At 41.1% G+C, this 21,890-nt stretch overlaps 1 protein-coding gene across 6 annotated transcripts in view; it reads left to right on the top strand.

Annotated features, from left to right (window-relative positions):
* TRIM37 (tripartite motif containing 37) overlaps nt 1-21,890 on the top strand; it is a 140,030-nt gene that overhangs the window by 103,940 nt on the left and 14,200 nt on the right. For all 6 annotated transcript variants that reach the window (XM_012185193.4, XM_012185194.5, XM_042255311.1 and 3 more), the window contains 4 exons: nt 7,432-7,560; nt 8,067-8,256; nt 10,652-10,770; nt 20,786-20,896. In XM_012185193.4, coding sequence (XP_012040583.1) covers nt 7,432-7,560; nt 8,067-8,256; nt 10,652-10,770; nt 20,786-20,896 — 549 coding nt within the window. The remainder of the gene's footprint in view (nt 1-7,431; nt 7,561-8,066; nt 8,257-10,651; nt 10,771-20,785; nt 20,897-21,890) is intronic.

Raw genomic sequence — 21,890 nt, 5'->3', positions numbered from 1 at the left:
GTTAGCTGTATAATTCAGTGGCATTAGATACATTTATGCTGTTGTGCAGCTGTAACCACTGTTCATCATTTTATATACTTTGAGTAGGAACTCGGTGTTCCCAGTTTCGTACTCTATGGTAACCACTGTTACACTTTCTGTTTCTATAAACTTGGTTATTCTAGATATCTCATATAAGTGGAACATGCAGTACTTGTCTTTTTGTGTCTGACTTATTTCACTTCAGCATAATTTCTTCGGTCTTCATATTGTAGCAAGTGTCAGAATTTCGTTTCTTTTTAAGGCTGAGTAATACTCCCTTTTATGTCTGTGTGTGCTATAGTACGTCTATCCTTTGATCTCTTGATGGACGTTTGGATTTTTCCCACTTTTTGGCTGTTATGAATAATGCAGACATGAACATGTATGTGCAGCATCTGTTCAGGTGTCTGCTTTCATTTTTTCGGAGGGTATTTACCTAGAGTGTGATTGCTGATTCATGTTGTAATTCTGTGTTTAATTAAAAAACAAATTATTTTAATCATGATAAATTTTACCACATTTTATTAAAATTTACTATCTTAACCTTTTTAAGTTTAGTTATCAATGGCATTGAATATTACATGCATATTGTGCTACCAATGCCAACATCCACCCACAGAACTTTTTTTTAATCTTGCGAAACTGTCTCCATACCTGTTAAATGATTGCTGTCTCTTCTTTCTCTCTCGCTCTCCGTCTATGAATTTGATTACTCTGGATACCTCATATAAGTGGAAACTTATTTTATTTGTGATTGGCTTATTTCACTTAGCATAAGCTTCTCAAGGTTCATCCATGTTCTAGCGTATGTCAACATTTTCTTCTCTTATGAATGCATAATATTCCACTGTGTATTTGTTTTGATGGATACTTGTGTTAATCATATATGTGAGGGTTTACTTCTGAGCTTTCCATATGTGTGTTTATTAAAATGAGATATATTGATGCTGGATACTGATGACAATAATATAGCAGAGATGAATAGGACGGGGTAACTGCTAAATACATAGAATTCTTTTGAATAGAGGTGATAATTTAGTAGAAAAATGAGTAAAGGTTATGATTACGTTATTAAGGTAAGAAGAAATACCAAAGGACGATAAATGTATTAAAAGATACGCAACCTTAACTAGTTGTCAAGGAAATGACAATTTTAAACCAAGAGAAGTAAAGCTTTTTGGATGGACTTTTGCAGAAAACTTTTGTTGCATATTTCTTCAGGCACTTCCCTTGTTGTCACTTGTTTTTGTTTTCTGCTAAACATTAAGTTTAAAAGTTTTTGTTTTCAACATCTATTAATAGTATTCATTCTTTGAGGGTTTAATGTTTTAATTTGAAGGCTTTTTCAGCTCTAAAACAACACTTTCTTGGTTCTGTTTTTATTTTTTAACTTTTTTACATTTAGTTCATTATTCCATATGTAACTTGTTTTCCATGACAGTGTGTAAATTCAGTGACCACCCTGCCCAACCCATCCACCAAAATGAAATATGTTTTTTGAAGAGTCTCTTCTGTTCAACAAAATGAAATTCATTTTTTATATTATATAGACCACATAGTTCTGTTTTTAAATTCATTCATACAGTTGGACCAGGTGGAATTGGCAGTGGGACACTTCTTTAAAACATACGAAACAGCAGTCCGGTATTGTTAAGCCAGTGTCTGTTCCGTTGTCTACCAGACCCACGTTCCTTTCTGTTTGCCGTTGTAGCTTTGGTGATGTGTTTGCCTTCACTTTGTTTTCAAGATGTCTTTGATGGTTCTTACATGTTTACTTTTCCAGAAAAACATTTTGACCTGAATTATGTTACATTTAATGCATTAATTAACATTTAATTTGATGAATTGACATCTTTTAAGTATTAAAGCATTCAGATTGAGTAATGTGGTGTTTCCATTTATTCAAGTCATCCCTGGTGGTTCAGATGGTAAAGCGTCCACCTGCAGTGCAGGAAACCTGGAAAGGTGGTTTTTATCGAGTTGAAAAAGATACCCTTTCCCTAACCACAATAATGGTTAACATTTACAAAGTGTTTATTATTTAACAGATACTATTCTAAGTAGTCTAAGTCACATGTATTAACTCACTTAATCCCAACAATAACTCTGTGAGGCAAGTTATTTTTATCCCCACCTTACAGAAAAAGAAACTGAGGCACAGGGCATTAAAGGTTCCTGGAGTTTCACAGTGGTAGTTGCAGAGCCAAGAACTTTGAACCTGAGAACCTGTGACTTTCACCATTTCACCATGCACTTCTTTTCCTGTTGTGAATGAAAAAATGCGTGCCATAGCAGTAAACAGAGGATGTTACAGCCTTCAAGCCCCTACACCTCCCTGAGGGAACTGAGAATGAGAGTCGTAAAGGAACTGTGAATGAGAAAGAACAGGATACTGGCCCTAGATGGCTGAGTGCAGTGAAAGTGAGAGTCTCAGCTGTGGCTGACTCTCTGCAACCCCGTGGACTATACAGTCCATGGAATTCTCCAGGCCAGAATACTGGAGTGGGTAGCCTCTCCCTTCTCCAGGGGATCTTCCCGACCCAGGAATCGAACCAGGGTCTCCTGCATTGCAGGTGGATTCTTTGCCACCTGAGCTGTCAGGAAGCCTTAGATTGCTGAAGTGCAGATTAAAGGAATGATTTCAGTGAGCTCAGACTCTGGCATCTTCCCTTATGTAGAAAAGTGCTGAATTTGTTGACTTGTGATATCTTGTGTTTTTTTAATTAACTGTCATCTTTTGGTGTTCCAGTTACCTGGTGTTTGTTGCAAAAACCCTTACATTTTTCCTCCCTAGACTCTTCAGAGTGGTCCCTCAGAAGTCCTCAGAAACTCTGCCAAATAAGACATAATTCTCAACTTTTAGGTTGTACATTTTTTTTTCAGTCAGCACTAGTTACTAAGAGTTTTTCTAAGTCAAGAAGTTGTATAGAATAATATCAGATGCTTGTTTGTCATCTGTCAAAATATTCATATTTTGCCCTTTTACTCTCTGAACACAGAGAATTGCGTTATTTAATACTGACCACGCCTGGAATTCTAGGATGAGTCTGTCTACTTGGTTGTGGTTTGTAATTTTTTAGTGCATGGTTTTTGACTCTGAGCAACATGGGTTTGCACTGCATGGTCCTCCTATCCACAGTGTTTTCAGTAAATCCACAGTTGGTTGAGTCTTTGGATGCTGAATTACTGATAAGGAGGACTGACTATAAAGTTATCCCCTTGTTCTTTGCACATGTGGGATCTTAGTTCTTCTTCAACCAGGGATCAAACCTGTGCTCCCTGCAGTGGAAATGTGGAGTCTTAAAACCACTGGACCACCAGGAAGTCCCAGCTAATTCTTAGGATTCTTGAATATGTAGTAAATAAGTAAAATTGAGCTGTGGTTTCATTATTTTAGTTGTGATTTTATGCCAATTGCATAGAATAAATTCAGAAGCCTTTGTTCTTTTCGATGCTGAGAAATTATTTTAACATGACATCTGTTTGTTAAAAGTGTAATGAAATTCATCTATAAAACTATTGAGTAATTCTTTGGGGAATAAAACTTCAAACAGCCTTTTTCATTTCTGTGTGTTTACTGTTGTCCTCATATTTCTTTTGCTTCTTATATCAATTTTCATATCAATTAATATCAATTAATTTTCCTAGCAAATTCATTTTATTAGATAAATGTATTGGCATAAAGTCATTTACTCTGTTCCTTAAATTTTAAAAACTCCCTCTGCATATGGGATGCTAACTTTTTGTTATATCATTGCTTATTTGTGTTTTCTTATTTTTTCCCTTGACTTGCTAGAAGCTTGTCCATTTTATTCATCTCTTCAGAGGCCTAGTTCTTAGATTTATTTCATCTTCTTATTGTTGTTGCTCAGTCACTCAGTCGTGTCTGAGTCTTTGTGACCCCATGGACTGTAGAACGCCAGGCTTTCCTGTCCTTCACCATCTCCCAGAGCTTGCTCAAACTCATATCCGTCGAGTTGGTGATGCCATCTAACCATCTCGTCCTCTCTCATCCCCTTCTCCTCCTGCCTTCAATCTTTCCCAGCATCAGGGCCTTTTCCAGTGAGTCAGTTCTTTGCATCAGGTGGCCAAAGTATTGGAGCTTCAGCTTTAGCATCAGTCCTTCCAGTGAATATTCAGAATTGATTTCCTTTAGGATTGACTGGTTGGATCTTCTTGCAGTCTGAGGGACTCTCAAGAGTCTTCTCAAACACCACAGTTCAAAAGCATCAATTTTTCAGCACTCAGCCTTCTTTATGATCCAGCTCTCACCTCCATACATGACTACTGGAAAAACCCCATTACTGTGACTAGACGGACCTTAGTTGGCAAAGTAATGTCTCTGCTCTTTAATATGCTCTCTAGGTTGGTCATAACTTTCTTCCAAGAAGCAAACATCTTAATTTCATGGCTGCAGTCACCATCTGCAGTGATTTTGGAGCCCAGGAAAATAAAGTCTGTCACTGTTTCCGTTGTTTCCCCATCTACTTGCCAGGAAGTGATGAGATCAGATGCCATGATCTTAGTGTTTTGAATGTTGAGTTTTAAGCCAACTTTTTCACTCTCCTCTTTGACTTTCATCAAGAAGCTCTCTAGTTGCTCTTCACTTTCTGCCATAAGGGTGGTGTCTGTCTGTCTGTTATGTTAATTTCTGCCTTCACATCTGTTAATGCATCCCTTCATTTTCTTTCCTTAACCAGTAGCTCATGTTTACTTTTCAGTGAAGAAATTGGTCATAATTTTTTCTCACAGCATCTCTTTTCCCCCCTAAATGTACAGTTCATCAGTTTTTTTATTACAGAGTTTTGTGACATTCACCATTATTCAACTCTAGGACATTTCCATCATTCCCCTTATTATTGAACTTAGGTTTGGCTGCTCACTGCTTAAAAGCCAATAATTTGAGAGGCAAGTGTCAGTAGAAAGAAAAGATGGCTTTAATCAGAAAAACCAGCAGTTTGAGGAGTGGTGGACTTATGTCCAAAGACCAAGCCCAAGGCATGTGCTCAGCTGTGACAGTTTTTTTGAAGGGAGAAATGCGGGTGTTGAGAGGAGAATCTCAGTGAATTGAGGCAGGAGGTTGGGTTCTACATTGTTCTCACAGCATGCAAATTGGCTGCCTCTCCCTTCAGATTTATCAGTTGTCTTGCCCGAGTGATCAAGGCTTGCTTGGGGGCGCCATTGGAAGTAGCTTGCTGTAAGTCTCTCAGTTGACTCTTTGCTGCCCCATGGACTGTAGCCCGCCAGGCTCCTCTGTCCGTGAGGATTTTCCAGGCAGGAGTACTGCCCTTGCCCTCCTCCAGGGGTTGGAAGTAGAGAGCTAGTCAGTTTTTTCGACTGCTTAATTCTTCTTTCTTCTTTTTATCTAGGAAAAGAATCAGCAAGGCAAGGTGTGCATTCAGGAGAGGAAGAGTCAGAAGTTGGATTAAAATGCCTCATGATCTCATTCCTATAATTAGGTTCTTTCAAGGTTAGAGGAGAATAGATGGGCAGACAGGAAAGGGGCAAAGAGCTGCATTTACTCTCCCCGTAAACTCCATACCCAGGAGCCCCTACTTCCCATCTTCCCCCTTCCCCATATATCCTGGTAATTGCTTGTCTATTTAGCCTGTATGGATTTGCTTCTTCTGGACTTTGCATATGAATGGAGTCACACAACATGAAGCCTTTTGTATCTGACTGCTCTGACTTAGCATAGTGTTTTCAAGGGCCATCTGTGTTGTAACATGTCTTTTTGCATTTTGTCTTAAGGCTGAATGATACCTCGTTGTTTGTGGGCACCACTTTCTGTTTGATCTGCTCCTCAGTTGTTGAGGACTTCAATTTTTTATTTCTACTTTTTTGGCCGTAATGAATTATGATGCTGTGACTATTCGTGTGTGAGTTTTTGTGTGAATCTGTGTTTCTATTCACCTTAAGTATATGCTTAGGAATGGGATTGCTGGATTATATGAGAACTAAGTTTAGTTTTTGGAGACACGGCCTTACTGTTCTGTGGGCTTTTCTGATGACTTGGTGGTAAAGAATCCTCCTGCAACACAGGAGACTCGGGTTTGATCCCTGGGTTGGGAAGATCCCCTGGAGGAAGAAATGGCAACCCGCTCCAGTTTTCTTGCCTGGGAAATCCCAAGGACAGGGGACCCTGGTGGGCTACTGCCCATGGGATCACAGGTAGTCAGATATGACTGGGCGCAGCGCAGCAGGCGCACACTGTTTTCATAGCAGCTGCACCATTCTGCTTTCTCCAGCAGTGTGTAAGGATTCCAGTTCCACCGTATTCTTATCAGCACTTGTTTTTGTCCATCTTTTCTCCCTTTGTCCAGCTTGGATTATCTTGGTTTCCTTGTCAAAAATTAATTGACCATAAATACAATGTTTTCTTTCTGAACTCTGAATTCTGTTCCATTGATCTTTTTTTTTTTTCTTTACCACAGTCTTGAATACTGTACTTTTACAGCAGAGTTGTGAAATCATAAGTGAGTCCTCAATTCAAGATTGCTTTGAAGTATTCTGGATCTTTTTCATTTTTCTATGAATTTTAGGATCAGCTTGTCAATATCTGCAACATCAACAATGAAAAGACAGCTGAAATTTTTACAGGGATTGTGTTGAATCTGTATTTTAGATCAAGTTTGGGAATAATGCTATGTTAGCAGTATTGAGTTAATGAACACAGCATTTTCCCTTTTGTCTTTATTTCAACAATGTGTAACAGTTTTCCATGTTCGAGTCTTACATTTCTTTGTTAAAATTTTCCCTCAGTATTTTATTCTATTTGATGCTGTTGTTAATGGAATTGTTTTCTTAATTTCGTTCTCAGATTATTCTTTACTGCTGTGTAAAATGTCAGTTGGTTATTGATCTTATATCCTGCTGCCTTATTGAACCTGTTCATTACCTTTTAATGCATCTCTTCTGCATTCTTATTTTTTTTTGTTTCAGGTTGCTTTTTTTATTTTAATTCATTTTAAGGCTATACATTTTCCTCTAATTACTGTTTTAGCCACAGACATCTTAAAGTATTATAATTGTGGTTTGTTTCTAATTCAGCATTGATTTATTTTTAACCCAGTAATGTTTTATAGTTTCCAAGTGTTTTGGTGGTTATTGTTTTGTTCTTGGTACTTGGTTTAATTGAATTGAGATTGGAGTTTGTGTTTGGTATGATTTTTCTTTTGGAGTTCACTGATAATTTTCTACTTTTGTAAGAACACGAGCAATGAAATAGGAATGTTTCTGGCATAAAACCTCAAATAAAGCAATTGGGACCAGAGTGTTCTGTTTATTTTTGGACACAGTAGATAGGAATTCCTTCCATGTATGGTAAGATAAAACCTTTCTCTGGTTGCCTAGGTAGTAAGTTTTGTGCCATTTTATCATAATCAGAAATGTTTTAAAATGTCTTTGCAGCCACAAATAAGAAGAGTCATTCACCCAAGCCTGCTCGGTCCAGTATAGCAGGGAGTCTGTCTCTTCGAAGAGCAATAGACTCTGGGGAAAATAACCGTTCAAAGGGGGACTGCCAGACTCTAGCTGAAGGTGAGTTTGCAAAGTTCAAAATGTAATTTTGGTAGATAGATGTCTGTTGAAACTGACCTTATGGTATAGCTGCTTTAAAGGCACCAAATGCTGGAACTCAGGTTGAAAACCCCTTGATTGCATGACAGAACAGACCGTCAGTAAGAAACTGCGGCCATCAGGCTTCATGTTCTGGACTCCTGAGATTTAAATACCTGGCATCAAAAAGTTGTTTTTGAGTTTTCCTGCAGTTTAAAAATGTACGTATAATGATATCTCCTGAGTGGAAACTGCAGTGTGGGACACCAGGGTTTGATCCCTGGGTTGGGAAGATCCCCTGGAGAAGGAAACGGCAATCCATTCCAGTACTCTTGCCTGGAGAATCCCATGGACAGAGGAGCCTGGTGGGCTACAGTCAGTGGGGTTGCAAATTGTCAGACACGACTTAGTGACTAACTAAGTGGAAACTAGAGAGAGAACCTTTTTTTGTTTGCCTTCCTTCTGAATGTACGCTTCCTTTTTTGTAGTCTCCCCAGGAAGCTCTCAGTCTGGGAGCAGGCACAGTTCTCCCCGAGCCTTGACCCATGTCAGTATCAGTGACATTCTGCCGAAGTCTGAAGATCGGCAGTGTCAAGCTTTGGATTCCGATGCTGTCGTCGTTGCAGTTTTCAATGGCATACCTGTTGTTGAAAAAAGAAGAAAAATGGTCACCTTGGGGTAAATGAAGTTCTTTTGTTTATATAATAGAATAATAGCTAATAGCTTTGGTTGGCACTTATAAATCTACAATGGAATAAACAATAAATTTCTACTATGTTAATTTTTTAGCAGATCATTTATTTATTGTATTAAAAAGGAACTTTTAAAGTATCAGAGACCTTCCTTTTTTCTTTAACTGAATGAGACAGTAGCAGAAGTTCAATTTGGGTAAGTTAGAGCTCATTTTCACTGAAGTTAGGATAATAATGTAAACCTTGTGTGACCTCTTTATTGTGAGGTTTTGTGTCAACTTTTTTTCCCATCTGTCCCATGCTTTTCAAACAGATTTGTGCTGGACTTTATAGGTCTTTACAGGAGTTTTGTGTGGAAAAGAGACCTTCTGGCAATTTAATTTTACCACTGCTTTTCTGCTTTCATCTCACCCTTTTTCCTTTTATGAAAGTGTCCTCAAAATACACGGCTGGAATTTCCTGAAAAGGTATAGATACATGGTCATTAGTACCTTTATTTCTCTCGCAGGAAGCATGAACTCAAATCCCAGTCATGTCAACTAAACTTCCGTCCGCCTAAGAGAGTGACTGTGGAGCGTATTGTCTGCGGATGTGCAGATGAGTCTTTAATATCCATCTGCTGATCTATTTTATGACTATTAAATCTCATTTCTAATTTTAAACAACGGAATAGTTTTACCTTGAAGAGAACTTTGGATTAAATTTAGAGGAAGATTAATATCCCTTAAATTTACTGTATTTCATAGAGTTTTTAGATCTGAATAATTACCAAATCTAAAAGGTCACTGGTGGCTTTGCTTTCTGCTTTAGCTCAGGTTTAACCAGGGGAAACATGTGATAATCACTGGAGATTGTCTTGTTCTTCCCATTTCCTAGTCTGCTTTTACACAGGTTCCTTTTAAGATGAAAGCTGTAACTAGCTTTTATATTTTGTTACAGAGGTTTATATCTGCCGTTAGTCATAAAGATTAAATACGTACAAATGTATAGTTTTTGTAGACTGTAAAATCCTTTATAATTGTGTAAAGCTCATAGCTGTAACCCCTGTCATTTTATGTTTAATTATACTGCCAGCCTGGCTCATGTGATGTTTTCTAGCTTGTGTCTTTTTTTCCTTGCCTGATTTAAGGTAGCATAAGCAAAAATTTTAAATACTAATAATAAATGGTTCAAAATGGAAGTTAAAAAAAGAATATTGTTTCCCCATCTTTCTCCCATCTGCTTTGTTTTCCATCTCCTGCCCACACACATTCCTGCTGTTCTTAATTTTTTATATGTGCTGCGTCTTCTCAGTTTTCACGCATATTTAAATAACTGTGGCCATATAGTTTTTTTTCTAATAAAAATGGTACACCTTATTTTCTCATTCAGTATACCTTAAAAGTCTTTCCATATTGGTGAGAACATGTTATTATTATTATTTTATTTATTTTTAAATGAAGGATAATTGCTTTATAGTATTGTGTTGGTTTCTACCAAGCATCAACATAAATCAGCCCATATTTACCCATGTCCCCTCCCACTACACCATCCCTTCCACCTCTCTCCCCATCCCATCCATCTAGGTTGTTACTGAGCCCCAGTTTAAGTTCCCTGAGTCATATAGCAAATTCCTGTTGGCTGTCTCTTATATTGGAGAAGGCAGTGGCACCCCACTCCAGTACTCTTGCCTGGAAAATCCCATGGACACAGGAGCCTGGTGGGCTGCAGTCCGTGGGGTTGCTGAGAGTCGGACATGACTGAGCAACTTCACTTTCACTTTTCACTTTCATGCATTGGAGAAGGAAATGGCAACCCACTCCAGTGTTCTTGCCTGGAGAATCCCAGGGACGGGGGAGCCTGGTGGGCTGCCGTCTATGGGGTCGCGCAGAGTCGGACACGACTGAAGCGACTTAGCAGCAGCAGCAGCAGTCTCTCATATATGGTAATGTTTGTTTCCATGTTACTCTCTCCATCATCCCACCTTTTCCCTCCTCCCCTGCCAGTCATGTCCATAAGTCTGTTCTGTATGTCTGTGTTGGTAAGGACGTATTATTAAGGACTTTCATTTCTATTTATTTTTAGGAATTCTTGAGATAATTGTAGGCTCACATGCAATTATAAGAAAGGCTAGAGAGAGCCTGTGTACCTTACATTGTTTCCCCTAATGATAACATTTTGCAAAATGCTGATATATTGTCACAGCCAGGATATTAACATTGATGCAAGCTACCACTTTCTAACCTTTCATTGTAAGTGAATCTTTTAAAACAAAAACTTGAAATTTAGTATTAAACCCCGGTGCTCCATACCCTATTAGTTTGCTCAGAAGGAAAGAAATCTAGATTATCATATCACTGACTGGTTATACAAAAATATAAGGTCATTTCTCCCTCTTTGAGGACTAATGCTAAAGGAAGTCGTCTGGAAGGAATGCAAATGACTGATTTGGAAAATAACTCGGAAACTGGGGAGCTACAGCCTGTTCTACCTGAAGGAGCTTCTGCTGCCCCGGAGGACGGTAAGGCATGAGAAAGTCATAAGTGGCGGGAAGCAGAACAATCATCTCTTTGGTGGTGGTGAGGAGTGGGTGGTTTAATGAAACAGTTACTGAGGTGTTACCTACTGTTTGACATGCTTCATTTGAAAATAGCATTCATTGTGCTACTGAGTTTGATTCACTAGGACATTAATTACAGGGGAAGGCAAAATAGTTGACTACATAAAAGGATATATCTTACTAGAAGGGGCAGTTTTAAGGGGAATATCTGCAGATACTTCATTTGCTCATTCACTAAATGTGCTATGCTGCCTACATGAGGAGGCATTGAAGTTTTTCCAGATACAAAAGATGGCATTGGATATATTCTTTGTCTTACGGGAAAAACATGCTTCGTCTTTTTAAGTCAGTCTTGATAAATGTTTGTAGGTTGCTTTGCTCTTTTAGAAGAATTGCAGACTTTAAGCACTTGAAAAATCCTTTATCTGTTCTGCCAGTTCATTCTCAGTTACATTTCTAATATTTGTCTACAGCTTCTTCGAGGTTCATTAGTCTTTATCTTAAAGCATAGAAGACTTTGTAGCTTTGAGCTAACAGATGGCGCTTGAAACAAGGCTGTGTGTGTTGCCCTTGCTTGTCCCTTATATGTGAGCAGAAAAGCATGTCCACTTTATTAATGATACTTGACATTGAAATTTTTTTCGTTTCTCTGTGAAACTGCCATGTACAACCCCTGCATTCATTTGAATTTCAGTGATTGATGAATTATAGCTCAAAGCATATGATAAGAGGTGCCAGCATCTGCCTCCGACTGCCCTTTGAGAGGGAGTGTGGGTGTTAGCATTTTCAGGCTTTTCAGTTTTAAAGAATACTAATCGTTGTGGTCTTCTACCTTGGTGCTCCTGTGGTAGGCAGCGTTATTTCAGTAGAAGAGATTAAATAGAAAGGATTTTTAGAGTGTTGACTTGAAAACAATAGGAAAAATATATTATGTTGATCTTTATGGAAAGGACCTATAGTGATTTGCCATTAGGGATTAGCTGGTTTCCATGTGTTTATGCATACTGGTTATAAATTGTGATGACTTAAATTGTTAACAGCATATGCTTTAATTATAGGCTTCTGTTTATGCTGCTTTTGTGAAATGCTTCTAATTTGTCTGTAATTGTTTTGATGCTGGTGATAAAGTAATTCCTGAACCTACTGCTGAGCCACGGTTTCTCTGCCTTGATGCCGTTGACATTCTGAGATAGGTGATTCTTTGTATGCGGGGCCTGCCATTTGCATTATGGTCTCTTTAGCAGTTTTCTTGGCTTTTAACCACTAGGTGCCAGTAGTACCTCCCCTGAATTACAGTAGCCAAACAATGTCTCCAGACATTGCCACATGTCCCCTGGGAGGCAGAATCTTCCCCAGTTGAGAACCACTGATTGAGGTGAAAACTTGAACCAGGGGTGACAGTTCCCTAAGAATCACTTGCCAGAGTGGGTTATACTTATACATGGGAGTGGGTTAGTTACACGTCCCACATCTCAGGGGTGCTGGGTATGTGTTGGTGGTGGTGGAGGGGAGCAGAGAGAGTAGTTGAAAACCCCTGGTCAGGTGTTAAGAGACTAGTTAACAGCCAATTACAATGTGAAATGATGAGTGCTGTGATAGCATATATAGGGAGCTCAGCTAATGCGTGAGCTTCCCCTGTGGCTCAGGGGTAAAAAATCCACCTGCATGTGCGGGAGATGTGGGTTCAATTCCTGGGTGGGGAAGATCCCCTCGAGAAGGAAATAGCAACCCACTCCAGTATTCTTTCCTGGAAAATCCCATGGAAATAGGAGCCTGGCGGGCTGCAGTCTATGAGGTCAAGAGTCAGACACGACTTAGCGGTTAAACAACTACTCACCAGTATGTAATAAAAACAATAGACAATATTTCCAAGCCTTCATTGGGATGAGACTGCTCAGTGCAGACCTACATGGTGGTTATTTTTATTATCTTGATCTTACAGGTGACTAGGCTAAGGCCTAAAGATGTAACTTACCTTACTTAGTCACAGAGCCAGTGCTCTTAACTGTCACCTGTCTACTAATCTAGTTCATCCTCAGGGAATTAGTACGAGTTAGGTGGAGACTGATGGTGATGAGGCCAGACCAGAGTGGAGGCAGAGGTCAGATCATGAAGAGTTACACTGTGTGTCTAGCCAAAATCTGGACTTTGTCCTTCGAATGGGATCTAAGCAAGAAGTGAGATAATAAAATTTTGTTTTAAAATTCCTACTCTGGTTGTGCTGGAGACTGGGAATGGGGTGTGGAACTTGGGACAGAAAGACTGGTAAGAAGCCTGTTAAGTTAACCTCAGTGAGAGATGACTTGCACTTTTAAATTTCAGCCTTCATCTCATAACTTCACATTTCTCAATTTTTCTATATAAATAGCTAGCCAGCCCCAAAAAACCCCGTAAGTTTTGACATTAGCTTCATTTCATTTCTTTTTTTAAAGGTGGCTGTTAGCAGCGTATCCTAAACTGGAACAAGTCATTTGCTTGGCCACATTTAGAGTCGCCTGCACACTTTCATCCCGGGGCTCAGAAGTAGAGAATCTACCTGCCATGCAGGAGGCGCAGGATTCGGGTTTGATCCCTGGGGTGGGAAGATTCCCTCAGAGAAGGAAATGGCAACCCACTCCAGTGTTCTTGCCTGGAAAAAACTCCCTGGACAGAGGAGCCTGTTGGTTACAGTCCAGTGTCAAAGAAGAGGCAGACACACCTGAGCGGCCGGGAGCGCGTGCACTTTCACATCCCTGAACCTGAGGGTTCGTGCTCTCAGTGCCGCTCAGGAGCTCATTCTTCTTGTGTAGGGAGTGTTGCAGGGATGCAGAGCACCTAGAACTCAGTAAGAAAAGCTGCTGCAAACATGCAGATCAATAGTGCCAAGAAAATCTACCAGTGCAGTTTGCTGGTGAACAGTTTATTTACCACTGGAGTCCCAGGCCAGGCGGTGAGGAGACTGGAGGAAGGGGTTAGGCAGACTGAAGGAGCTCTGTGCCATTTGGAATTTGCTTTATGAGCGAAGAATGGGGCCTTACTTACTGCGGTGGGTATTATTCTATCAGCAGCAGGAGCCAGTTTTCAAGAAACCTTTATTTTTCACACCAGTAAGCCTTGGTGAAAAGTTGAGTGAGGTAGTCTTGTATCTGTGCTTAGGAAAAACAGGGCTCTTTATTCTTGAGCAGAATGCCTAAAAGAACTTTCTCTGTGCCGGGTCACTGTAAATTGGTGTCTTTCTCCTCCCTACTGCCAAGCTGTTTGAAGAAACTTTAAATAAGGCAATCTTTTTGTTACTAGCTGGGAATTTGGGACAACTAAAGCAGTCTTTTAAATGTTCCTGAGGGTCAATAAAACGTGACATTTCTTAGACATGACAGTCATCAGCAGGCCTTTTCCTTTCTAACTGGGATCATATGGGACACCCTTGTATAATCTCCTGGTTAAAGCCTACATTCCAAAAGTCTTGTCCCTCCCAGTTGATACCCCGCAGAATTCTATAGGTAGACCAGTTTCTTCTAATGTAAGTTGCAAAACCCTAGTGTAACTTGCTTCCTACAGTATAAGCAGTAGGAAGATTGACTGTCTTGTATTAACAGGAAGTCTCGCCTAACTCTTGTCGGACAGTGTCAAGGCTGGAAAATTTAGCTGTTTAATGTCATCAGAGCTTCCCTGGTGGCTCAGATGGTAAAGAATCTGCCTGCAATGTGGGAGACCTGGGTTTGATCCCTGGGTTGGGGAGATCTCCTAGAGAAGGGAAGAGCAACTCACTCCAGTATTCTTGCCTGGGAAGCCCCATGGACAGGGGAGCCTGGTGGGCTATAGCCCACGGGGTTGCAACGAGTCTTTTGGACTCACTTTCAGTGAGCGTCTATGTCATCAGAACCTGTTTTCTCCTGCCACCTCCATTCCCCTTTCTCTTGCTCTGCAATTCTAGGCAAGTTGACTTTGTTCCCCTCAGGATGGCAAGGTGGTTGCTGCAGTTCCAAACTTCATACTGAATCAGAATAACGTTCTGGGTTTAGTGATTTCATTTTATATGTCTCTGCTTATCAGTGAGGGGAACCTTTCTTAGAGTTCATCTGATTAGTCACTAGCCAAAGAAGAGGAAGCTTGACCAAGTCTAAACATTTGTGGTTCCCCTCCCTGATCCACTCTACCTGGACACAAGAAACTTTGACTAAATGGACCTTTGTCGGCAAAGTAATTTGTCTCTGCTTTTTAATATGCTGTCTACATTGGTCATAGCTTTTCTTCCAAGGAGCAGGTGTCTTTTAATTTCATGGCTGCAGTCACCATCTGCAGTGATTTTGGAGCCCCCCAAAATTAAGTCTCTCACTGTTTCCATTGTTACCCCATCTGTTTGCCATGAAGTAATGGGACCGGATGCCATGATCTTTGTTTTCTGAATGTTGAGTTTTAAGCTAACTTTCTTAGTCTCCTCTTTCACTTTCATCAAGAGGCTTTTTAGTTCCTCTTCACTTTCTGCCATAAGGGTGGTGTCATCTGCATATCTGAGGTGATTGATATTTCTCCTGGCAATCTTGATTCCAGCTTGTGCTTCCTCCAGCCCAGCATTTCTCATGATGTACTCTGCATATAAGTTAAATAAGCAGGGTGACAGTATACAGCCTTGACGTACTCCTTTTCCTATTTGGAACCAGTCTGTTGTTCCATGTCCAGTTCTAACTGTTGCTTCCTGACCTGCATATAGATTTCTCAAGAGGCAGGTAACCTGGTCTGGCATTCCCATCTCTCAATTTAAGAATTTTCCAGTTTGTTGTGATGCACACATTTAATGGAATCTTAAAATTACTATCCTTGACAGCCAGCTGTGTGAAAACTTGTTGACACCTTCTGGTAGGATTAAGAAAAGCCCCGTATTCACATTGTCTTACAGTTGGTGAAATATCACTAGTTTGCTTTACCCTTTAGTGCAGTTGAAACACATTGTAACGTGGGGCAAAGCACACAGCAGTGGGCTGTGATCTGTTGCTTGACAGTAGCTGCTTTCATTTATTTGACCTTACATTGTGTTTACTTGCTCTCACTGATGGCAGTGGGTTGTACAGGACCCAGGACCTGTGACCTAGAGGTCAAGAGACCAATTTGGTTTTCTCATTCACAGAACTAGGGAGCTTCAGATCTTAGGACTTGATAAAAGACCAAAAAGTATTTTCATGCAGGAATTCCTTTCCAACATTTCTTGGGAAATGCATGTTTTTCTGAATCCTGAGAAAAATGAGTCAAGAAACTTAAAAAATGAAAAGATTATTCTTATTCTCCTGTTAGAGTTAATCTTTAACAGTCAACACAGAATCATGGGGACTTTTCTAGGTGGTCCAGTGGTTAAGACTCCATGCTTCCATTGCAGGGGGCTGGGGTTCAGTCCCTAGGCAGGAAACTAAGATCCTACATGCTGTGTGGGATTGAGATTAAACTAGAAAGCAACAGCAGCAGCACAGAAACATACGACTGTTCTGGAAGAATCCTCTTATGGCAAGTTGAACATATAAACTGGAAATGCTGATACCTAGAATGAAAGGTTAGTGAGATCATAGGAGCACCCTGGAAAGAAGCAGTTGCTGTCCAGTCGGTCCTGGCTATAGCTGTTGCCATATTATGTGTTCATGGCCCTCTCCACTGCTATGTAAATATTAATGAGTCTATCCTATCTTATCCTGTACGGCAGGGGTCCCCAACTTGTTAGGAATAGGACTGCACAGCAGGAAGTGAGCAACAGGCAGTCATACCCCCATCCCACTCCCATCCATCTGTGAAAAAGTAGTCCCCGCTGCCAGAAAGGTGGGGGCCTACTGCTTTACAGGGACCCTCTGTGTGTGCTCCAGGAAGTAGGGAGTTTCGGAAGCAAAGGGTTCTCATACTGGCATTTTTGACATGTGATTCCACATAGTGCTCTAAACCTTGCTGAGAGTTTAGGTGTTACGTTTTCAACTATTACCTAATAACATTCCTAGAATGTTCCAGTATTTGAATATTTAGTGTCGGCCACAGTTCTTGTAAATACTACAAACTAACCAAAAAATTTTTAAAGATATATAATAAAGAATTTGAAAACTATTTTAAGTAGTTAAAGAATAACTTAAGGTTTTGGGGATTCCTGAGGATTCCAGTTCCTTGTTTGTGAATCCTGGAGGTTAATATGTCTCGGAATTCAGAAACACTGGTACCAAGAGGTCAGGTTTGTGCTTGGAGTTTGACCGTGCTGTGCTTAGTCGCTCAGTTGTGTCTGACTCTTTGTGACCCCATGGACTGTGTAGCCTGCCAGGCTCGTCTGTCCGTGGAGATTCTCCCAGGCCAGAATACTCGAGTGGGTCGCCATGCCCTCCTCCAGGGAATCTTCCCAACACAGGTATAAACCCAGGTTTCCCTCATTGCAGGCGGATTCTTCACCCTCTGAGCCACCAGGAAGGCCCAAGAATACATTGTTGTTGTGCTAGTCACTTAGCCGTGGCCGACTGTTTGTGACCGTGGACTTCCCACTTTGAGGAGAGGGGGCACGAGTTCTGTCCTCCCCACCTCACTGTCAGTTGTTGAATGAAGCCTACTCAGGGCGGCGTGTGTGTGTGCTTAGTCGCTCAGTCATGTCCAACTCTTCGGGACCCCATGGACTGCAGCCCACCAGGCTCCTCTGGTCCATGAGATTCTCCAGGGAACAACACTGGAGTGGGTTGCCCTCCCTTCTCCAGGGGATCTTCCCAACCCAGGGACTGAACCTGGGTCTCCTGCACTGCAGGAGACTCAGGAAGCCATTAGAATAGCTCGCCTGTCGGTTTCAGAGTTTTCGGCATCAGTTCTGTGAAGGGCCACGAGGTGGAGGTAGCGCTTCACGCAAGTAGCTGTTCAGGCTCTGAACAGTCTTGCTCTTGAGAATGTGGGTTGGATCCCTGGGAGGGGAAGATCCCCTGGAGAAGGAAATGGCAACCACTCCAGCATTCTTGCCTGGGAAGTCCCATGGACAGAGGAGCCTCCTGGGCTGCAGTTCATGGGATCACAAAGCGTCACAACTGAGCGCACATATACTTGACTAATGCAGGAAGGTTTTTTCATTTGCTGAGAAAGGAGATTTCAGAAACATCCAGCCTGCATCTTCAAAATGTTTAAGGGAGAAATAATACTATACAAACTCTTCTTAAAAACGGAAGAAGAGGAATTCACCGGTAAAGCCATCTGGGGCTACAGTTTTCTTTGGTGATAGTTTTTTTAAACTACCAAGTTTCATTTCTTTTAATGCTTAACATACCTATTCAGGTTATCTATTTTTACCTGAATGAATTTTGGCAGTTTGTGTCTGTCAAAGGATTTGTCCATTTCATCGGTGTTCTTGACTTCATGAACATAGAAGTTTTTTATACTGTTCCCTTATTATCCTTTTAATGTCTTGTAGTTTGTGTAGTGATGTTCCCTTTTATTTCTGATATTGCTGATTTTGTTTGCTCTTTTTTACCTTAGTCTGCCTGAAAGCTTTTGAGTTTTGTTTGCTTGTTTTTGCCATGCAAGCATGTGGCACGATCTTAGTTCTCTGACCAGGGAGAACTGGGTTCTGTGACCCAGGGTTCTCCCAGGGTTCTGTGACCAGAACCCACAGCCCCTGTGGTTGAAGCATGGGGTCTTGACCACTGGACCACCAGGGAGGGAGCTGTTCCCTTTTTATCCTCCCGTTGGTTAACCTCTTTTTTATAATGCTCATTTCATTGTTCTTAACACTCTGATTAATTTCCTCTTTCACTCTTGCTTAAATTCATCTATTAATAGTTTAACTTTAACAATATCTTAGTAATTCTTTAAAAATCTATTTTTTCCCCACATTAAACGAATTACGTAGTCTCTTCCCTGTTATTTTATGAACAATTTGTGGTCCTGTCCTTCTATCTGTATACCTGCTGACTCTCACTTTAGGCAGATGGAACATGTCTTTTTGAGACTTTTACTATCCTTTGTAGAAAATTTGAGTATTCATTTTTTTTTTCCCTCCTGTGATAATAATTGTGACCTGGATTATGGAAGTTGCCTACCACAGAGGTCTTTTAAATGTTTCAAAAGTGTTCGTGAGTGTTTCTTAGATCTGCTTCTGTTAGATAATTTCAACATGATTTCTGTCGTCTCAGCATTGGTATTTGTTGCTTATCTTTACCTGGTTTTTCACGTGCTGAAATCCTTTTGGAATGACTTCTGGATATTTTCTTAAAAAATAACTTTCTGTATCTTCTGGTTGTGCTGGATCTTCGTGCTGCGTGGGCTTTGCTCCAGTTTGGTGAGCGGAGGCCACCCTGGGCGTGGCGCTCGGGCCTCTCTCGTGGAGGAGCCGTGGGCTGCAGCAGTTGCAGCTCCTGGCCTCTAGAGCGCAGGCTCGGTGGTGGTGGCACCCTGTGCGATCTGCCTCGACCAGGGAGGGAACCCGTGTCTCCTGCATTGGCAGGGGGATTCTCTACCACAAGCCGCCAGGGAGCCCCCAAGACATTTTTAATATGATTTGTGTGAGACCCTGGGTCTTCTCTAAATGTCAGTTTGTTGGTACTTCAGGTTCTTATCTACTCCAGTATCCGTGGTTACAGAGTCCTCAAGTTCTGTCCAGGTTCTATAACTACCTTCAGTGGAAAAGATGGGGTGGAATGTGTTTGCTTCATCTTACCTAGAATCTTCCCTCCAGAGGATTTTACATTCGCTTTATTCAAAAACACTAGCTCCTGACCAATTTTTATGTTCCTTTCCTGAGATTTGACCTGAAACCTTAAATCTCAGACCTAAATTAGGCACACTGCCCTTTGTTTGAATTCTGAGGTGAACTGAGCACAGAAACCAGATAAATTTCCCTACTGTCTTCTGTGACAGTAGGCATACTTAACTACTCTTTCAGTGAGAGTTTTAGTTTTAGATACGGAGTGCAGATTTAGCCTCAGTTTCATCTCCCTTTCTCTGGTGGATCCAGTGTTTTTTTGCCTATCCCCAACAGAGGATTCCCTGGTGACTCAGATGGTAAAGTGTTGGCCTGCATTGCGGAAGACCCGGGTTTGATCCCTGGGTCTGGAAGATCAGGAAATGGCAGCCCACTCCAGTGTTCTTGCCTAGAGAATCCCATGGATGGAGAAGCCTAGTAGACTGCAGTCCCTGAGGTAGCAGAAAGTCGGTCACAACTGAGCGATTTCACTTTGAACAGAGGATTAAAGATTTTCTGGGGCTTCCTGGTAGTCCGGTGGTTAAGACTCTGTACTTACACCGCAGGGGGCCTGGGTTCCATCCTGCACACAGTAGTGCCGCGAAAACAAAGAAACTTGCACAGCAAGCTCTCTGGGGTGACGTCATCTACCCGACTGTTTTTTCTTACCCTTTTTTCTGCTGTACCATGGATTTCCCTTTTTTCTTTTAAATATAGCTGTTCATTAAAACTTTAAGATTTTATTTTATCTAGCATTTAGAAGGGTTTGTAGCAGAGAGATATTTTAGATTTTCTTGATCTCTGTCTTGTTGAACTAGAAAAATTCGATAGAACTTGTCTTAAAAATCAACTCATGCACGAAAACAAAATTGGAGGCCCACATGGGATAGTATCTCATTTATTGCTAAAATTACTGGAATTTGGTATACCCACATGTAGATATAAGTGTAAACGTATATTTGTGTTTATGCGTGCTTATATTTGTGTATATTTTAGGCTAGAAACGACATTGAATTAGGATTAAAAGAGCTCCTGTTATGATTATCAAGGGAAAAAAAAACTATTTGCTTTGGAAAAGATACTTTCAGTATAATGAAATTAATATTGGCTTTCAGTTAAAACTTTTCAGACACTTGAGAACAAAAATAAACCCAGTTGTAAATAACTAAAGAGCACTGAGTTTTGTGTAGTTACTTTTTCTTTGTTTTGTATTATCTTGGCGTTCAGTGTAAAATTCCGAAGAATCTCAGGTTAGGATAAGGAGGCTGCCTTCTTCTTGACGTGGTTTCCTGTCAGACACGTTCTCTGCTTCTTCCCTGCCAGGAATGAGCAGCGACAGCGACATCGAGTGTGACACCGAGAGCGAGGAGCGGGAGGAGCGCGCCGGCCTGGGCGGCTTCAGCGACGCTTTCCTGGCGCAGCCCCCAGATGAAGGTGCGGCCCGCCGTGTCGTCGCAGGGCTTAGGAGAACCATCTCTGCTGCTGCTGCTGTTTCCTTTGCTTCTGTTTCTGCTTCGCTGCCTCTGCTTTTGTTCTTTTTAAAATTATTGTCATTTGTGAGACGACGTTCTGTGGGGTAGACTAAATGATGAGTACGGGAAAAATTGGTAGGCTTTATCTGCCTGGTCAGACACCTGATGCTGTGTGCTACCTAATGGGCGAGGCTGATGTTGACAGCCTGCTTCGGTACAGCCTATGGCCTGAGAATAGCTTCTACATTTTACAGAGTTGTTTGGGAAAAAAAAAAGCAAAATAGAGAAGAATTTCCAGCAGAGACCGATAGTGGCCTGTAGTGCCTAAGTGTTAGCCAGCCCCCTTGGGACGTTTCAGATACTTGATTTTCATTTTTCTTTTCAGAGATATTTGTAGCCTGGCTAATAAAGTAAGTTTTTAAAAGACAGCCTTTTCCAGGGACTTCCCTGGTGATTCAGCGGTTAAGAATCTGCTTTCCAACGCAGAGGATGCAGGTTCGGTCCCTGGTCAGGGCGCGAAGATCCCATGTACATCAGGGCAACTAAGCCTGTGTACAACTCAAGAGAAACCTACAGGCTGCAGCTAGGGAAGCCTGCGCGCTGCAGCGGAGATCTCGCAGGCTCCGTGAGGATCTCCTGTGCTGCGGCTAAGACCCAGTGCAGCCGAATAAATAAATATTAAAAAAAAGACAACCTTTTCTGATTCTAGAAATTTGTGCAGATTATAGAATCACTGATTTACCTCTTCCTTCCAAAAGATAAAAAAGTCTTAGGAAAAAACTGAGAGAAATCCGTTGTTACTAGTTTTAGTTTAGATGTGCAGCCTAATGATTCAGTATGTTGCAGAATGGTCACCACGGTAAGTTTAGCTAACATGCGTCGCCCATTGTTAGTATTTTATCCAGAGGCCTCACGGTTAATCTGAGCATCCCTCTGTAAGCGCTCCTGCAGTGACG

Source organism: Ovis aries, chromosome 11, assembly GCF_016772045.2.
Source record: "Ovis aries strain OAR_USU_Benz2616 breed Rambouillet chromosome 11, ARS-UI_Ramb_v3.0, whole genome shotgun sequence".
In the NCBI taxonomy this organism is placed as follows: Eukaryota; Metazoa; Chordata; class Mammalia; order Artiodactyla; family Bovidae; genus Ovis; species Ovis aries.
Note: the sequence above shows the minus strand (reverse complement) of the source record. Positions and strands in the feature narration are given on the sequence as shown.